Here is a 21,152-nt window from a genome sequence, read left to right on the forward strand (position 1 = left end):
TGTTACACATCAATATTACTTACAGGTCTGAAGCATTTGTCACATCCAGAGCTAAAATGTACATTTCTGTGAGGAGCAACATCAGCTTTGAGTTAGTGTCAGTTCTTGCTTTGATGAGAACCTAATGTGGTGTAAGAAAATTCCAAAAAAAGTTTGGAATTGGCTTGTTTTTGTAATGAAAGCAAACTCAAACCCACCTTTTCAGTTTGGCTTTTGATTGAACCGAATTTATCAATTGACAATTTATTTCTACATTTTAGTCTGTTTTGCAGTTTTACTACTCCCTATTTTATTTTAATATTCATTATTTTACTTTGTGCTGTTAGCCTTTCAATTACCTCTTATTTACATTTTAAGTATTATACTTATTTTTACTATTGTCATTTTATGTATTTGTTAATTTACTTATTTATTTATTTTTTTTTATCTAAATATGTTAATACATTCGTCAAATAAACTACATGAGGTCGTAATATGTTAATGCTGTTTTCATATCTAGTTGTGCTACTTCCAAGAGGCCAAAAAATAAATAAATTTATGTCAAATTAATGCAAAATTGATAAAATTGATATATTTATCATGAATTCAAAAAAAAAAAACTCAAAAGAATAACTCAATAATGCAATTCTAAGAAGAACCCCATCTCATAATAGCTTCAGATATACTTAACAATGTAGATTTTCTCCCCCAACACTTACACTGAAAATACTTTGGGATTAGACATTTTAAAATGGTCAGCATGGACAGAAGGGAGGAGCTGAAAGGCGGAACTAAAACTGTCTCGGTATTTATATGGCCACATGACTGTTGTTTAACCCTATGAAACATGAACTAATCTGATTGTTTTTTTTAAAAAAAAAAACCAAGTAATCCATGTCTACCTGTGGCTCTCGTCCTAGGCTGGCCCCTCCCCCTACGGCAACCACGGGAACCCCCGTCTGCGCAGAGACAAACTCCAGCATGGGGGCCAGCGGCGCGCGGTTTGGCGGTGGTGGTCTCTCCTCCTCGAACACCAAACCCTGGCACAATGACACAAAGCACAGAGACAAAAAGCATTACATCAGCCTAATTTTTACATCGCACTCATATTCATCAGAGCTGCAATTTCTTTTATTCTTATGCATGGGACGTTAGACATAAATTAACCATTAGGGCTGCTTTATTGTCACTTACATTTGTATTGCTCTGCGCACAAAATTCACTTTAAAAAAATATTAAAGCTGTAGGTAGCATGGAAAGGCACCCCCACGTATGTCTGGGTGCTGATGGGACACTGGCTAACATGACTGTTAAAGTCGGATAATGCACGCAGAGAGCATTATTTGTATGTCTGGACATGATAGAAACATGTACCAGATTTCATACATGGCATGGTGTAGTACCTTCAGCGGCAATTAAGTGGCAGTGGAGGGGACATAAATTCCATGTCATCTTGGTGTACATAATTTGTAGACCAAACCATTTAAATATCATGTAGATCCAATGATGATTGTCCCTCAAGGCTTACTTGCTCTTGCCAGTTGGTGGCGCTATTACAACAGGTGAATATTGTCATATTGATGTGTTCAGGGCAGGACCCCATAATACCTATGAACTTTCAGGCACATAGGACAATGTACTCCAAAGTTAAAAAAATTTCCTGATTTATAGCAAGACATCACAATTCTACGCCGCGCCACGGGAAAACTGCAAAAAATTTGCATGGACCTTTGATAGATATTAATCATGAAGGGGTTAGGATTGGACATACCCAATTTGAAAGCAATTTGATTAATTGTGTAGGACAAGTTTCCAAAAGTATGAGGCACGAAATCGCCAAAAATCAGCACAAAATTTAAAATGACTTTGAGAGGAAACTGAGCTCTGTTTGTCTGCCACACTGCGCTGCTGTCCAACCATCAGCTGTTTGATCCGCGATGATGAAATGCTGTGGCTGTCACACATTCAGCTGTTCTAGAGTCAAAGTTGTTCACTTTTTTACATGATTGTTCTCCGTCCTCACTGTGTTTTGGCGTGAGATTTTCTTCGAGCCCAAAACGTGAGACGCATGGCAGATGTGTGGGAGTTGGCAGCCCCTGTGGGGAAAGGGTTGACTGTGGGACACATACAGGAGAGGGCTGTCGCACATTTCTGGGCTGGAGCCATCTGTTGGACGTGTCCACGATGGAGCGGGCTGTTGGACATGTCCACGCGCAGTAGCCAGCTGCTTGCATTCCAAGAGGGTCCTCGAACAGTTCATGCTCAGGCACTTAATATACATTTCTAGTTTCATCAATGTTTTTCAAAAGCATCAGTCCTTATTATAAATATCAAATATCCATTAGTGTGCAGAATTTTAACCCTTTGCATGTCAGGTTTTTTGCCATGATGCTACTATGTTTTTACATGAAAAAAAACAACAAAAAACACACAGAACAACACAAAATTATTTTCTATACACTACAAGCTAAGTATATATATTTTTTTTCTTTTTTGATTATCAAAGCAATCAAAGGATATATCAATGATTTGCAGCAACATTGGCTGTGTCAGTGCACCTGGTGGAAGCAGCATGTATTTTTACCATATACAAAATATGGTAAAAATGACATAATCAGGTGGAAAATAGTAAAAATTAAATATTTTAAGGCAAATGCCCAGAATGACGCCATAAATATTAAAAAGCATGAAAACATGCTTTGATGGCTATGATATCAAAAATTGCAGTTTGAATGGGTTTTATTGGTACACTTTGTGCACTTAGCCGTATGAATGTAACAATTTTGTTTCCAGTGTATTTTAGACTAATTGTAGGAGCTGAGCTGGAAATTCCAAGATTAAACAAATATGCTATCTTGCCAATCTTATATGCATGAGCACAGCCAAAAGGATAAAAAAAAAAAATGAAAAGTGCATAAAATGCACTAAACAGTCCCTGAGGGTTAAAAAAGTGAGCAAAATAATTGAAACTATGTGTTTGTACACATGCTGGCCACAGAGCTTTATTTTCTTGCGAACAAATATCAGGATTGCTGAAGAAACTCTTTATTGAAGTAATGAAACTGTTGGAGGCTTTTAAAAATGAGACTTGTGTACTGCTCTGATTGGCAATCAGTGTTCGCAGAGATAAAATCGGATTTAAGTCCCTGCAGTGGACTGGCATCCTGTCAGGGGACGAGTGTGTGTTGCACCTGTACAACTTAAGCTGCTTCACACCACGAAAACAACAGATAAGCTCACGGCTTACGAGCCACCTCGGCTCCTGCAGGGCTCTCTAACAGGTGTGGCTGTTGCATACATGATGCTGCACACAAGGCATGTTGTGTATGAACGTTCTGGTGACCAGAGTTCTGTTGTGATCTCCGTTCAAGAAAGGATTGTCAGCAGCCGTAATGACATCTCGATATATGCACGAAGTTCTGGAAATTGCCATTACTTTCTGTAATGATATGAGGAGGAGCAATGGTGATTTAAGGCTGGCTTGATGACTTAACGCTTGTTTTCTTGTAGCGATTCGGGGGAGCAAATTGAAGCTAAGTGTAGCTGACAGCACAATTCTCACAGGAAGCATTTGATATGCAAATAAGCCACAGACAGGACCTGAAAATAAGATAGAAAGTGTGACTTAAAAGAGTTAATATCATCCTCAATTTAAGACATTTCTAACAAGACCTGTCCAGCGTTCTGACATGAAAACAAATAGAGTGATAGACTGAAACATGCGAAATTTATTTTTTCCACAGAAGAATGAATGGATGATTGTATGAATGAGTGAATTGATCAAGAGTATAGCATGTAGTGTGTTTTATTACCTCTGTCAGTATGATCACAAGCAGCTGTCAGAGTTGAGGTGCAGACTCCCCTCCACAGGTGATATACTATGGATGAATGAATGAATGAGTGACAAGATGAAATGAGAACGAACATGAATGAATTATGGGTCAGTTTGTAATTTCAACAACACAGTTGCATTAACAAACAAGCAAAACATGGGAACAACATGGTTTTTTTTCTATTCTTTTTTTTGTGAGTGATTTGGCATATGGAGATTTTAGTCTTGGAAGCCTTTTTGAAATCCTCCTTGCTGATTGTCAGATAGTTGCTTTACTATAAACTTTGATTAAATGCACCAGTAAGGAGGTTGGAGAGTTATGTCAGGTGGGCCGTATGTGTACCTGCAGAGGTGTGGTGGCCAGCAGCTCACACAGCTGCAGCAGCAGGCTGCCCGGGCTGCTCTCATTCACTGCCAGGTAGATGACGTTGGCCTGACCCGACGGCGTCATCACCGTCTCCCCGACGAGAGCAGCCAGCGACAGAGATGTTGAGAAGGAGGAGGAAAACGAGGCCATCGCTGCTGCTGCTCCTTCCAACGAAGCTGTATCCGTAACTCCCCTTCCTCCTCCTCCTCCTCCTCCTCCTCCCGCTCCACCTCCACCTCCGCCTGCTCCTCCTGCTCCCAGACCGTTTCCCAGACCAGGACCCTGCCCCGGCCCAGGCCCCGCTCCCGGCTCGCCGACCCCCGCGCCTCCCACCACCGCCGTCTCCGGGAGCAGGGAGGAGCCCGAGTGGACCACAGCGATGTTGACCCCACCCGAGTCCCTCTCTCTCTCCCGGGGCCGCAGCAGCAGGGGGGGCGAGGGGCGCACGGGCCCCGTGCAGGCCAGGACAGCCAACAGCAATGAGAGGGCGGGCCTTGGGGCCACCATGGGGTAAGGGGAGGGCCAGTGGTAGCTGTCAGATGGGGTTTGGCAGGTGAGGCCAGGTGGGATTTTAGGGTTTCGGGTTAGTGGGTGACGTCTGGGGGGGAGGAGGGAAGGTGGGGGCGGGGGGACGGGTTGGCGGCTCACAGTGCTTCACCTGATGAGGAGAGGAGACCCTGAAGAGGAGAGAGAGGAGAGGATGGTTCAAAAACTGATATTCTTTTTCAACATGAGTTCCAACTTTCTCTCTCTTATATGAAGTTTGTGTGTCAGCGTTATCTTGACTCATGAAGCGCTTATTCTTCAGTAAACAGGCTAAATAAACAACAAACACTGCACCTACTCATCCTTGAATTTATTCCTCCTTCTCAAACTTCCTGTAAGCCCCTAAACTTAATTCTGTTTACATTCCTACTAATTAAATGCTGCTGACACTAAGGATTAAAAAGGACAACAGTAAAAGTTAACAGATAAGGATTTGTCAGAGCTCAATGCAAAAACTCCAGAGTGATTACTGTTTATCAACTAAGATGTCATCTAAATCAAAATGAGGATCTTGCGGATTAGTACTTTAAATATGTTGATGATATTGTAAATATAAGATGGGTTTGAAGTCTCAAGAGAAGCAAACTGGCTTTTATCCCTGCTGTCTTACCTGGGTGACACAATTGAACTTTAGGGATATCTATTACATCTGTTAATGTGCGGACCATTAAAAAGAGATTGAAAGGTAAGTATGTCATTCCCATGAGTGGCCTCTCTTCCCCTAAAAACTTTAAAATTTTCAATTTGATTTTATTTATGAAGCCAGAAATTTCAAAGCCTTAGAGTGGAAAAAAACATGTAGAAACCTCAGGAAGAGCAACTAAGGAGGGATCCCCCTTCCAGGATACACAGATGTGCATTCAATGTCATGTTTAGAGACAGATCAACATAATAAAATAACAGTAAAAGACAGTATCTTTCAACGTGATTTCATTGTTACTGCGCTCAGGACTTTACTGTGTCATATGGAATTCATAGCAAGTGTTTCTGTTTAAAAAGAAGCCAGCAGATGGAGAAAAAAGCACATATGCAGGTCAACTCATTTCCTTTGAGACAGGCAGTCCAGAAGAGTGTTTTTCATTTTTAACAAATTTAGTTTTTTTTTCTACAATCCAGCACAGACTGGGGTCTAAGTCACAGCGTGTGGACAGACCCAGAGGAACAGGCAAGAACACCACCGCAGGGAATAAACGGTGAGTGCAAGCGGAATAAAGAAGCAGAGAAAGACCAGCAGGTGACGGAGGGATAGAAGATGAGGCAAAGGGGGATCGAGGGAGGGAGAGAGGATTAGATAGAGGAGCGTAGATTCAGCTGCAGTGGGAGGACAGATGCAGTGTGTGTTTGTACGGGAGAGCAAAAGGGTACAAAATGAGACCTGCATATGTATGAGAGTGAGAGGGAAAGAGTGTAAGTGTGTTTGTGTGTAATAGAGACAAAAAAAAGACAAGCAGTGCTTCTGAATCTGAACAATGACACTTTGCAACATGCTGCAATACATGCTGGTTTCTGATAATAGAGAAAAAAATCTGTGCATATTTCACATAATGGCAATGTCCAAATGCAGTTCACAATGCACAGGAAATAAAAATCACAATGGAGAAATTACAGCAACGAATTATCTCCACAGCTGCCCTTCAGTTCTGCATTTTTCTGCAGGAATCCCTAATGAGAAATTATTTCACACAGCTGGCTGCATATAATCATGCAATTGCATTTGCTTTAAAGTCATTGTATTTTAGAACCAAAAATGTGTAGAATGTGGAGCTTTTTCTCATTTTGAATCATTTGAATTAAAAGTCTACATTAAAAAAGAGAAGTCAGTGAATATTTTCTGTGCTTTTGGTTTTTATTGTACAACCACAGTTGTCAATCAGAATTATCACTAACTTTTGATAACTGCAAAGTAAAAAAATTGTTGTGTTATATAAGGATATTATAATGTTGTTGTGTTTTTGTTTTTTTTTAATTAATACGCCAATTTATTTCACAGCTATCTAAATAGTTGGTGTAATACATTAAATCAATCTATATGCAGATAATGTCGCATTATTATTAAGCTAGGGAAAATTGTCTGGGGTAAAATGTCTAGGGAAGACAGAAAAAAGCTAGGGACAAACTAAATTTATAACTATCAGATTAACATATTTAAAATTTCATAATTATATATATTCTATATTTTTTTAAAGCACTTTCCGTTTTTTCTCATTTTCAGGTAATTTTCTTTTATTAATATCTTGCTAATTTTGGGGTTTATTTTTTGTTTGTTTTCTTTCCATTGCTCATTGCCTTCTCTCCATGCTTTTAAAAAAAATCAAGCTAATATGCAGGTTTAAAGGATTAAAGTAAGGAATTTAGTAATTATAGCAAAAGGCTATGATGTATTATTTTACACATTTATATAAAATCTTTGTTTGATGAACAGTATTAAAGGAGCTGCAGCAGTAAAAGGTGTTGGCATGAGCATATCAGAATATGTCAGGCTGTAAAAGCCATGCTGTACACCTGCATGTATATGATTGGATGTTGCCTGTCAGCTGATAACCACACAGCTTGTGAATGAGAGTGATTTTAAAGCATGAATGAAAACAGCTGACGCACGCACAACTTCACTGCTCTGCCGGCACCGAATCTCTGCTCCATTTGTGATTTCATCTTCTCAGCTACTACTGCAGTGAGCTCATAGAAATAAAGTGGCTACAATGTCCCAGCACAAGAGCACAAGAGCACAAGGCTTATATAAAAACTAACTGAAGACAAGTCTCCTCACATGTCAGGAAAAAAAATCTGTGGCACTGGAAGACCAAACTAACAATCAGCATTATCCAGACACAACATTTACATGCAGGGCACAGCACAGATGTGAAGTTCATTGCTAGACATTTTATCTGAACAGCTTGTCCATTAGCAGTCCCAAAGAAGCGCTTTGTCTTCAGATTTCTTATCTTTCTTTTTATTACTTTTTTCACTGTGTGAAGGCGTGTGGTTCAGAAACCTTTTGCACGGTTGAAGGAAACCACTCAGCTATGACAGAAATTGCTCAATTGTACCACAACAGAATATCGAGTGCCAGAACAAAAGAATAATAAGAGGAGAAGTTAAAGCAAATATTAATATACAAATCTTTGTGTTTGAACAGATGAGTCACGTGATATTCTACTAAGGTTACAAAAAAATGCAGATTTGAGCTTTATGATCACGTTTTACTGGACAGTTCACCTACAAATGAAAAATACATATTTTCCCTCTTTTCCTTCTAGATTGTTTTGGAGTGAGTTATTGAGTGTTGGAGATATTGGGCATCGAGACGTCAATATAATGGAACTAGATGGCACTCAGCTTATGAAGCTCAAAAGTGCCAAAAAAATTCATGACCCAGTTACTCAAGATAATCAACACACCTTGTTGTGAGCAGTTTCACATATGAATGGATTTTTATCAACCTAATTAAACCTGCCATCCATATAACCAGCCCGTTTTCATTCCCAACTTGTCAAATACAGATACAGCCACTTTTATAGTGCTTTTGGTGGAAGATCTCTACACCAAAAGCCATAGGCATGCGCACAGGCATGCTAAACTGCTGGAAGGCGTCAGGGGAGAACGTGGCTGGACAGAACCAGTCATTGTGTTGTTATATACCAGTGGATAGGCAGACGGCACCTGCCACTGCAGCATGATCCACATACGATCTATATCAGTTGAGAATGTGGCCAGACGGCACTTGCCGTGTCCACGATACATTTCTACATATACAAAAAATATGTATTTTGGATTTCTGGCTGAACTGTCCCTTTAAGGCACCTTGCACTGATGCCTCCAAAAGTGCCTCACTGGACTGCTAAAATGTGAGAACAGATTTTCCCAGTGAAAGCAAATGAGAGGAGAATTGTGTCTTTACCAGAAAAATTCTCTTACACTTTTAAATACCATCAATCTTATATGTTCAATACTTTCCAGTGTTTGGCGTTGTGATTTCCTGTCTGTGTGTACTCACTTTCCCCTCAGATAAACTCTTCTCAGTTAGTGATTTCATCACTTTGCTGAAGCACATTTCATCAACCTCGAGAAAAGGTTTCAAACTTCTTTGTTGTTTTGAGCTTTTGTTTGTTGTGTTATTTGGGGGTAATACAGCGATGATAACACAGTGCGAGCCAGGTGGCATTCTGCTCTATTAAAGCTACTGTTGAGAGAGAAATTGAGATCTCTGCTGACAAGTAAAACCCGACTCTTGTGCAATTCTGGCAGTGATGGAAAAGGCAGAATTGTAGGGGATCATGGAAATAAATTACAGCTTCAGAAAAGAGCCATGTGACATTCACCAATGGATGAAATAACAGAGGCAGGAGTGAGTCAGCGCTCATTGCTAAGGTACAATAAGCAGGAGATGAAAATCCAAGACCTTCAATTGCAGCTCAGCTTAGGGTCTACGGATTTCATTGCTGAGGACTTTTTTTTTTACCTTAATCTTCCTTATAAAGATTAAATGGTGTTCTCATGTATATACAGTGATAAGGAGCACTAAACAAGCTGTTAGACACATCCTGTACCTTTCTACTGCCAAGCACATGCACCTCTATTACCAGCAAAAAATGTTTACATTGTTCGTTACTACATAGCATAGAAAAATCACATTTGCACGTCCTCATGCAGCGGATACAGGTTTAGGTACAGGTACAGGTATATGTTTTAGGCACAAAAACCACTTGGTAATGGTTGGAAAGAGACCATATTTTCTGCTGGAAATTCAGCAATGCCTCGATTAAAAAAAACTTTTCATGGCCTTATCCACGATGAAAATGCAGCAATGTTGCAGTCAAAAACAATCACTTTTCATTACACTATCCTTATTGGAAACACAGTGACCACTTGTTAAAAAACATCCACATTTGGAGGCTAAAAAAGCAGCTGGCAACACAGTGATGAGTCACTAAAAAACAGCTGCTTTTGTTGTATGTTGTTTTTTTTTTTTTAAATGGTGGTCTGCAGCTTGGCAGGTGTCACACCAACCACCATCCCTTCAAGCCCACAATAACAAAGTCAGCTCCATATAATACATTACAAATAATAGCAGACATGGAAGGTACCATGGTTTGCAACTAATGTTCATTGTCAACATTTTCTTGTGACAACTTGGCTGGCCCCTTTGGCAAAAAACAATGGTCTCAAGACCTCAGTGACACACTCGCATCAGCAGTTAACATTGTAAATTTCTTTAAAGGTCGCTCCACCAACAAACAACTTTTCACACAACAATGTAATGATAAAATATACACATGCTCTTCTTCTAGTGTGATTCTGTATTTTAGGGTATGCATAAAAACAAGCACCTACTAAAGATATAATTTCCTTGTGAACCACTGAACCAATGCACTGAGAAGAGAAGAAAATAACATTTTCAATCAAGCAGGCTTGACCCATTCAAAGGATGTCAGAGCTCTTTGAATGCTGACAAGGAATGTAGTCAATAAAAGAGTACAGTACAGTACATCTCATCTCAGTGGCTACTTCAAGATACTCCACTCAAGCATCACATTGCCTCTGCTTTGTCCCTGTGGATTAGCATTTCATAAACTCACAAATGGCTGAATGAAGCCAGAGGAACACGCATTTGCTATGTAAGCTGAGATCTTCCATGTGTAACAAACATGTGCAGCACAGATGATATTTGCAAGTACATAATTACTCAAAACTGGTCCAAGAATTGCAGAGGCTAAGCAGTTGCAGGCTTCTGGCTCAAACTTGATGCAATGCAAACATGCAAGTGAAGCATGTGCTTGTAAGGACGAGTACCCAAGACAAAACAAACTGCAGTAATTCCCAAAAGTGTTTTACTGGGCAGTTTATTGTTGCTGGGGGATATGGATGGATATGCACACCTTAAGGTTGCTGAATTCCTAATCAGCTTGGAGGTAGATGGTGTAAAGAGGTAAGTTCTGAATCGTCAGAGGACCCGGTATTGCATAAAGGCTGGCTATATATGCACTCTACAGATTCCTCTCCCACTCTGCAAAAAATACCTAAATATCTCACTCATGAAACAGATATAAAACTTTACTCTGCATTACTGGCTGATAGCATACAAGCTCTGGTGTTACAGGCAAAAAATGAACACCTCTACAGATTGAATACATTTTGACATTTAGACACTACTATTAAATCAGAAATTATGATAACATGGCAAGGGCAACCTGAGATGGGTTTGGGTGGTATCCCAGTGTTATGGTTCACCAGGGTATTTAGAAATCCCACAGGTATGTTTTTTAATACAACTGCTTCTCTTTCTATCAAACTCATTGTATGTAGTGCACAGCACGCACCACCAGAGCTCAGTCTTCAGTCTCTACTGGTGGAACAGGCATTTGAGCTGAAAGACATAGTGACGCACAGTGGGAGAGGGAGAAGTTACAGGACTGTAAACAGCCGTCGGACAGTAGGGAGGCCATGGAGAATAACAACATGTTTTTACATAACTTGTTGAATTAAGGATTTATTTGCAAAGACTGGAGCAGCTTCTTCTTGGAAGAGTGGATTTACTAAGTAGATTACTAACAAGAGTAACCAAGACGGTTTGGGTGAGTTTTATTCTGTTTCTCTTGAGTTTAAATTCAGTGTGTTTTATAATGACTTAAAGTTGCCTTTTTTCTGTTTGACAAGGGAAATAGGTGTGAGGATATTACTTTTATTAACATTTTATGGGTTTCTGTCATGTAGTTATTACTCTCAAATTTAAAAGTAAGTCGCTGTCAGCAGATGTAAGAGAGTTTTTTGACCATGTCCAGAGATGAGGCATCGCAGATAACTGAAGCGTTATCTGCTAAATATGGTTGAACATTTTTCCAGTTTGAGCCCATTTTTAGGACAAAATTGCAGAATTCAATTGCACAAATTGCAGGAGATACTTTCATTTTGTTAATTTTTGTGTTTGCAAAATTGCAACATTATTCTTGAACTGAGATGTTGGTGACCTAAAGCCTGAATGAAGAGCTATATTGGTTGGACATAACAGCTGGAAGATATTGCATGAAAGTCAAAAAGGATTTATTGTGCTGAAACACTCCCATGATTCTGTTATAGTGCCCAAGAGCGCCCTAAATCCACAAACGCTCTCCCGAATGACTGTCAGAGCTTTGTCAATTTTAAGTCTCTGTGAGTGCTATAAACAAAATCAGGAGTTTCATATCTTACCAATAAACCCTAGAAAGAGCACTGTAACTATATATCAAAAACACATTCAAGTTAGCACCAAAATTTTGATGTCTCCAGCGTCAAAGTCACTGCAGATTAAAATGTAATGAAGGATGAAGGTTGCTCAGAAAACCTGTATGTGAATCATACATGTTATTCTACATAGCCTTTATACCAGCCATTAGTCATGTTGTTGGCCTTGGCTGTGCTGTCAGTGCAGGCTCAAGCTGTTGACACTCATCTGCCTTGGATACGCAGAGAATGTGAAGCGGTCTGAGGGCCGCAGGCTGCCAAACAACAGAGCCAGACAGCTGGTAAGGTACTGGCACCGTTGCAGCCTTCAGAGGTAGGATGTCCATTTGGAGGAAACTGTAAATGCTGCAACCAAAACTGTCTGGATATTATTTAAATGTCTGTTTAGCTGGTACTGAAAGGCCTTTGAGATCACATACTGTAGAGACAGCCATGGTTGTGGTATGCCAACTCAATCGTCAGGAAAAAAAATGTTATCATTGTTTGTTCCTGTCAACCATGTGTATGTTACATTTGTACATTTTTAGCACGTGTTTTTAAATAATGCTATGGTGAAGGTGTGGTTAGGTTCAAGCACAAAAAACACTTGGTTATGGTACTTCGTTTTTTGCCCTGTTCAGTGGCTTAAATGCTACCGGCAAACACTTTGATGTGTCATGAAAATCCCCTAGATTTGGTAGCTCAAGCATCCCTGGGCAATGTGTCTGTGAAAAATACCAAAGCTCCATGGCCCAAACACTACCAGGAGATGCGGCAATGTGTTGATGAAAAACAACCAGGTTCCGTGGCTCAAATGCCGCAGCTCAGTTCCACAGCTCAAACACTGCGGGAAATGCTGTGATGATTCGATGAAAAATACCCAAATTCCGTGGCCCAAATGACTCTGAGAGATGCTGCAATGTGTTGGTGAAAACTTCAAGGTGCTGTGGCTCAAACACCACTGGGAAATGCTGCAATATTTTGAGGAAAAATACCAAGGTATTATGGCTAAAACACGGCTGGGAGACGCTATGATGTTTTGACGAAAAACACTCAATTTCAATGGCTAAAACATCGCTGGGAAATGCAGCCGAACCTATCATATCCACATGACATGCAGCAGTATTACATCAGGTTCAAACGCTGCTGGTAGTGGTGTTATATAGGGTGCGTGAAGGCACCAGTAAGGTGAACTGGAGTGGTGGTGGATGGGTCTCACAAACAATAGACTTTTGTGCTGGAGTCTGGTGGTCACTTCTCGTCTGGATGTGATGGTATGTGACAGTGATGTTGCTTAGGTTTAGGCACAAAAACACTTGGTTATGGTTAGAAAAGCTTCATGTTTTGGCTGAAAACACTCAAGGTTGGTGGCACAAAAGCCATTGGGAAGCAGGGGTGGGTTGGTGAAAAGCACCCAGGTTTGGTGGCTCAAACATTGCTGGGGAACGCTGCAATGTGTTGGTGAAAACGTGAGTCTACAAGCCGATTGGTGATGTCAAGGTGGCCATATCCATTACTTTTAGGTCTATGGTGTTGCTACATGCAACACTAGTATTTTGTATATAGGTTTTTTTTTTTTTCTCAACTGAATTCAATATTTTCTTGTTTGCTCTTGTACTATTTCATTCAATGGCCGTGCTTGGCCAGTGCACAATGTACCAGTTCATTCAAAGCTTCAAAGCCTCATATTTCGGTACAGCCTGTCCTTTCAAGGTAAAAAAATAAATAAATAATAAAAAAAAAAGATCCAGCAAGTGATTTTCTGAGAGTGGTACATCCATGTGATGTTGGGGTCAGTGGTAAATTATTACCACCTCAGTTTGAAGACAGGTTTGGGCTTGTTGAAAGCCATCTCTGCTTCACAAAGAAAGCTAGGAGGGGGGAAAATCTTTTCGGTAGTTCTTCTCCACACAAACAGACACACCAACGCTCTGCGGCACACATGTTAACTTTAATCGATACAGAGAAGATAATCTTGTCCTGTGAAACGATAAGATGACATAAAACAAGATGAGATTTTAATGATGCTGATGGAAAAATGGGTCACTGCAGCAGTGAGATTATGAGGAAAATGTAACTAGAACATTTATGAAGATTAGAGAATGAGATAATAACCTTTATCATCATTAATCAAAGTGACAATCTGACAAAAATGGTTTTATTTATCAGATTTTTGTTTCCTAGTAGAGCTTACAGGACATTCCAGTTTTCTTTACAACTTTACATTTTAAAAAAGGTCTAAAATTAACTGAGCACAGGAACACGCTCAGCCTAGTTGCCAGGAGATAATGTCGGCATTGTACTCTTCTACAAACCAAACATACATTTCATTTGCATGTTTCATTCTTATATGAATACTCATCATATCCGTGTTTCTAAAGTGACGTAGAAGATGAGGTGACTTCATGATCTGGAGATGGAGGAAATGGTGAAAGGCGTAATCTAGGCAAGATGCCTGCCAATGGTTAGGATAGGGCAATAAAAGCACATGGCAACCAATGCCAGGATGTCAACAAAAGCACATGGTTAGTATAAGGCAACAAAAGCATGCGGTAACCAGGATGGTAACAAAAGCACGTGGCTATGTTTAACCAACAAAAGCACGTGGTAATCAAGGCTGGGATATTAACAAAAAGCACAAGGTTAGGATTAGACAACAAAGGCACGTGGCAACTAATGCCAGGATGCTGACAATAGCACGTGTTTATGTTTCAGCAACAAAAGAATGTGGCAACCGATGCCGGGAAATCAACAAAAGCACATGGTTAGTATTAGGCAACACAAGCATGTGGTTATGATTAGGCAACAAAAGCACATGGCAACTAATGCTGGGGTGTCAACAAAAGTACATATTTAGGTTTAGCCAAATAAATATCATGGTTTGGCTTTACATTCAGAAAGGACAACAGTGGGCTCCTGGGTGAACGTCCGGAGTTTGTTGAACTCCTTTACTGCGGTTTACTGCATTGTGGGGAATTTTTATGCACCAAGTCCTCTGCTACCTTCGTGTCTTGATTGGGGGGATGCATGAATAAGTCAACACAGCTACTGTTCAATGGCAAAAATTGGCTTGCCATAGCTTACTAAAGCTGAACATGGTGAGAAACATTTGCACATATTTACTTATTCACAACACGCTTATCAGTTGATCTCTGCAATTCCTTTGAAATGCATTAAATTTGTGTTGAAATGTGCTGTTTCTCATGCTGGTGCGCCCAAGCCTCATTGAGTTTGATGAAATTAAAATCTGAATGGTTATAAGTGTTGCTGAGCTAATAAATAAAATAAGCTACTGGACTTGATGTTTTAATGGTCCTTAATCAAAACTAGCATGTAAAATGTGAGATGAACAGCTGCAGTGACAGCGAATGTGTCAAAATCTGCATGCGAATAAAGCTGTTGTTGGAAAAACAAAATGCACCCTACGCAAACACCCTCTGGATGGACAAGAACAAGAAACACTGTCAAATGGCTGCTTGAGGGGTAGAGGCTGGAGCATACTGTGAGTTTAGCACGTTGCGGTGCTGGTGAGATGGATTTTTTTTTTTTTGTCTGTGCTTGTGTGAAGGCTGCTAATGCATGATTGATTGTCAATCAGTACTCTGCTGCCTGAGACGCGGGGAATGATCCAGACCTGGAGCATTTGAAACATCTACAACTGTGTGAAAGTAAATACTGAATCCTTTGTAGAGACTGTCGAAGCTCATACATTTAAACTCTTTCAATGCTCTGTATAAAGAGCTGAACAAAGCTTTACAGGTGCACATGTGCATTGTCGAATCTGTTCTGTTCTTGCATGTGATTGGGCTCGTTGTGCTTATGGGAATGCATGTGGGTAGTGTGATTTATGAGGGTGAGGGAAATAATGGCCACTGTTAACAGACCCTCAGCTACAAAGACACAGCCTATAGATGCAGAAGAAAAAGAAAGAGAGGGAGACATTAAACAAGACTTGAGTGAAAGCAGATAGAAAGCAGAGAGAGCACAAGGGACGGAGACGTGTAGAAATGCAGTGGCAGAGATATTCCTCCAGACGCGGGGTAGATGATGAGGGGGCAGAAGGGAGCGGTCGGGAGTCTACATTACGATCAATCAACATCAATTTAGGTCAGCTTACCCACAAAGCCAAGTACAGTACACATCCTGGGGAGCTTTGAGCCTCCCACTCCGAGGGCAGAGCGAGCGCAGCTCCCCTGCGTATAAATTACATCTACTTATGGTGCTCAGGAGTTTCATGTTACTGTAGGTTTTTTTTTTTTAATATGGCTTTTTTTTTTTAAAGAACTCTCACGCTGGTTCTACAGCTGGTCTTCTTTGTCCCACTGAGCACTGCAGTGATATGAATTACTGTGTTCTGCCTACTTCAGTAATGATGGTTGTAATAGTTCATGCTACAAAGAAAGTAAAGCTTTCATATTTATTGTGAAATTTGTACTCGGTTTGCATTTCTTGGTTAGTCTTTGGAAACCAGCAGCTGTGAGGGATTTCACAGGAGTTTTATGCAACCTGTTCTCATTTTCAGGCTTTTAAACTGACGCTTTGTCACACACCTGGGAGTGTGATACCGCGCCATGGGTACCCTTTCGCATCTTTATGAGATGCACCATGCTCTTAAAAAACTCCAATGTCACCCCATCTGCCCTAACACTCGATGCTCAGAACTCATGTAGTATTAAGAGAAAGAGAGTCTGCGCAGAGCGAGAGGGAGTGGAAATGGATTGGTCAAACAAACACAGACTTTCACCTAAGAGCCCACTGTTTGTGTGTCCTGTGTGAAACCACAGGTCAATGCTTTTTAACACAGCATTAAGTAACCTACATCCATCCATCCATCACACACTTTACATTAACATTACACATGTATTTTAACCCAAAATTTGCAAGAAGTTTACACTCTCATGAGGTGGTATTTTGGGCAATTCGAAAAAGCCATATTTCACAAAACCGCAACGGAAGCACTTTTTTTTATAGGTCACATGATGCTATGGCTACGCACTTGACAGTAGGAACCGGCTCCCTCATGATGCAGCAGGTGCTACAAGAGCTGTTATTGCATCACATAGCTCTTAAAAAGTTGAGTGGATCATCCGAAGTTTTGAATCCACAATTCCTCTGTGAAATCGTAGACTATTACCTCCGAGAAATCCCTCATATGTTGACACTTCCACATATAGGTGACTTGCCTTTCCATTATTGAGAGCAATTTCTACAAATTAAGACTGCTTAACATTTTGTCAGTGTCATTTTCTGTCAAGCTCAATAAGATGTAACACAAACTAGATGTTCAATAACACGTCTGCCATTTCATTTTGATAAAGCAATGAATAGAAACCAAAAGCTATATGGAAAGTAGCAAAAATGTTTGATAAAATATGAAACTCTACCTAAAAAACGACATTTTTTACCCAACATCACACCCTCTCATTGAAAGACTTCCAAACAAGATCATTTATAAGCTGTGCTGGGATGTATCTTCTCATTCATGTTTTTAATGGTTTCCTATGCCTAGAAAATATGCAGATGCAGTTTCTTCATAGTTTCACCTACTGTGCCATCTCTGGTGGTCAGATGTGAAGAAATAGTGACAGTTTCTTTGGTAACAGCAAACATGTTTGTGCAATGTGTAGAAGCGAGAGAGTAAATGTGGTATTTTCCCCTTTAAGGACCCTGAGTGTGAGGACTGAATTGTGTTTTTTCGCGATAAATCAATGGACCCACAGCTTCGCAATGTGCTTCCTTCCTCCCCTCATCTCTTTCCATCTCGATTTTATCTTCCTGTGCATTCCCTCTTCCTCTTTCAACCATCTCCTCTCTCCTCTAGACCTACTCTCCTCTTCTCTCCTCCTTCCTTTGGTCCTGTTCTCTCATCCTCTTCACCATGCCTCCCCTCCTTTTTTCCTCCATCTTTCTTTCTCCCTCTCCTCCTCTTCCTCTCCTGTGGGCCATCAGAATTCATTACAGGCTGAGCTGATTCATGGCTCAGTCCCACATCATTGGAGAGCATGGAGGCATGCCTATAAATCTGCGGCTGCACGTTACACACACACACACACACACACACACACACACACACACACACACACACACACACACAAGCACAAAAATACACTGCATGCATACATATCAGCATATCAAAGGCATGGATAAATGAACATAGGGCATGAAACAGAGCGTGAACGTGGACACACACACTGCATGCAATTACACCCACACATCACACGGACACGTGTAGGAAGCCATGAGCAGTCCGTGCTGCAAACCATCATCACAGGCAGCAACCTGCTGTGTGTCCTGTTCTGTAGGAGCGGGGCAAATGACTCCTTGGCTTCATAATAAGCCGGGGGGGGGGGGCTTATTATAACCATACAGACATACTGCAAACGATGATTTTTCTTGTGTGTGTGTGTGTGTGTGTGTGTCAGAGAGAGTTGAGATCAAGGGTATCTTTTTGGGAATCAGCTGCCTCGGCCACCTGCTGACTTCTAACGTCCAATCACATTTACACAAGTATAGAAGGCAGCGGTTGTAACCTTTCACTAATGACTCGCTGCTTTTGCTTCTTTACCGCCCCGACTTCCAATATGCTGCACCTCATTTTATTCATGTGTTTGCTAATAAGGGATGATTTAATGCTTGTTTTGCATTTCAGCATATTAAGTATAATTCCAAAAAAATAATTTCAACTGATTTTGTTTCAAATCATGCTGTTTGATTGTGCTTTTACCTATGAACAGTAATGCACTATAATTTGTATATAAAATAAATAGACATTTTACCAGGGTAACGAGTATTTTGTAAAAAGGAACAGGAGGAGAAGTCACTTAACATCACTCAGTGGAAACACAGTCATCTTGCAATTGTGTTTAATCAACATTTCAAAAATATCCCTTAAGTTTTGCCCAAATCTGAAATGAAAACCCGCCTGTTTATACCAGGGTATTTAGAAATCCCAAAGGTATGTTTTTCAGTTTTGTAATAAATATAGGCACACTCTTTCTATTATACTTATTGTATGTAGTGCACAGCACACACCACCAGCACAGTCTCCAGTCTCTACTGGTGGAACTGAGCTGAAAGACTGAAAGACACCTAGTGGTGGAGGGAGAAGTTACAGGACTGAAAACAGCTGGCAACCAGCAACAGCAGAGAGAGACTGTGGGGAACTTGCTAAATTAGGGATTTATTTTGACCACTCACAACTGGTGAATGTTGGAACAATGGATTTACTAAGTACATTACTAGCAAGAGTAACCAAAATGGTTTGTGTGAGTTTTATTTTGTTTCTGTTGAGTTTGGATGATGTACTGTACATTTCATGATTAGTCAATGAGGAAACCTTGTCAGTCGTCCGTGACTGTGAGAAAGTTGAATATAAAAAGTGCACAGCTGTATTTCTTCATCGAACAAGAAAAAACAGGTGTAAGGAAATTACTTTCCTTATCATGTTGTGGGTTTCTATTCTGTGTGGGGGTTATTGCCACACACTTCTACTCTCATATACCGTGCACCCCAGTGGTGTGAAGGTATGAAATATTACATACCGCCCAAGTCTAGTTCTTAGACTACATTATGGCTAAGGTGTTCTGCTTGTCAACACTCACTGTTACCTTGCCGCACAAACATGATTGGTCAATACTATTCAGACTACAAACCAAAACTAAGATACTTCTGATACCAAAATGTTGTCCCTTGTAGTCGATATTCTGACATGTAATGGTAGTAAAAACTCAGGTGTGAGCAATGAGGTTAATCAAAGCTGCATTAAAATGTTCCAGTTCAAGAGCCCACGTCTTGTGCTCACTGTCATGACTTACTGCAACACTTAGAGAGAACTGAGCCATCGTTAATTTTATTAGTTCCACCTGTGCTTTTCCTGCTGTGAGGAGTCAAAATGTCTGCCATGGGAGAGGACCACTGACACCACATTTTGTCATTATGAACTACAGTCTATATGACCAGCGGCCATTTTTCCCTTAAAGGTCAGTCATCCATCTCTGGATGATGGAAGTAACAAGTCAAAGACACATGTGCCGAGTGTCAGGCTCTGAAGCGAATCATCTGCCACATACGTGTAATTTTAGTAACTATGTTCTTGTCACTTAAAAGGTAGGACGTTGTGTGTTTAGGTGTGTGTTTAAGGATAGTGTGTGTGTGTGTGTGTGTGTGTGTGTGTGTGTGTGCGCATCTATCTCAGTGTGTAAATGAAATATGGGCCAGGAGGTGAGCCAACTGAGGCCTTGACTGGGCGTCCAGGAACGTAAGGAGATGTAAACAGCGCATGTCGATGTATCATCTTCAAGTCACTGAGCTTGCCAAATGTCAGGAACACACACACACACACACACACACACCCACACACACACACACACACACACACACACACACACACGCACACACACGCATGCACACACTTTTTAAACACTACCTACACATACACACACTCTCCATCTTCCTTCCTCTTGCCTTCACTACTCTCCGTTACACACTCAGTCATTCCATTCACTCTCTTTAATTAACCCCCCCCTCCTCCTCCCCACTTCTCCCCTCAGGCCCGCACAAATGCATGCCAAGACATCAAAACACACACTCTCCCCCCACTAAATAGCACATGCACTTGTCCATACACACTAACACGGACACAAAAAAATGCATATCACACTGCAAAACTGGAAAAGGAATCTTCTAAAAATTAGTGTAAGGCTGCCGTGTTACAGCCTAAACTTTATAATTTGAATTACTTAAGGGCTGTGGGACAACACGAGGACAACATCCTTTTTCACATCAGTTTTTCTGTGTATTTAACGTCTGCTTTATCAGTAGGACTACGACGACTCAACTGAACATACAATGAGGTGATTCGTCACTTCACATCTCTTGTATCACTCCGCGATCTAAACCACCCTTGACCTGAAAGGGAAGGTGCATGACATTATGTAGTTCCTAACTTAAACTTAAAAAGGAAGCATACAATATAATGGCTGGATTTACCATTAATGAAATTAACTTATTTGTCTGAGTTAATCAGAGAATAGAATCAGGTTACCGACAAAATAAAATAACTCTTCAAGAAAAAACATTAACATCACAGGGTAATTTGGCAGGCAGCAGTATCTTATTTCAGGATGACTCAACTCTCATTTTCTCTCATTTAAGATAAACGACCGTGTCAAGCACCTCTTACATCGGATCACAAAGCTTGTCTCAAGGTAACTGGTCCTGATGCAACTATTC

At 40.5% G+C, this 21,152-nt stretch overlaps 1 protein-coding gene across 1 annotated transcript in view; it reads right to left on the reverse strand.

Moving 5' to 3' along the window:
* grin2da (glutamate receptor, ionotropic, N-methyl D-aspartate 2D, a) overlaps positions 1-21,152 on the reverse strand; it is a 274,878-nt gene that overhangs the window by 174,037 nt on the left and 79,689 nt on the right. Inside the window, exons 2-3 of the mRNA XM_088090301.1 lie at positions 4,155-4,855; positions 882-1,019 (exon numbers count right to left, since the gene is read on the reverse strand). Coding sequence (XP_087946427.1) covers positions 882-1,019; positions 4,155-4,685 — 669 coding nt within the window. The 5' untranslated portion in view covers positions 4,686-4,855. The remainder of the gene's footprint in view (positions 1-881; positions 1,020-4,154; positions 4,856-21,152) is intronic.

Source organism: Plectropomus leopardus, chromosome 17 (genome assembly GCF_026936395.1).
Source record: "Plectropomus leopardus strain MGB_pleo_1.0 chromosome 17, ASM2693639v1, whole genome shotgun sequence".
Lineage (NCBI taxonomy): Eukaryota > Metazoa > Chordata > Actinopteri > Perciformes > Serranidae > Plectropomus > Plectropomus leopardus.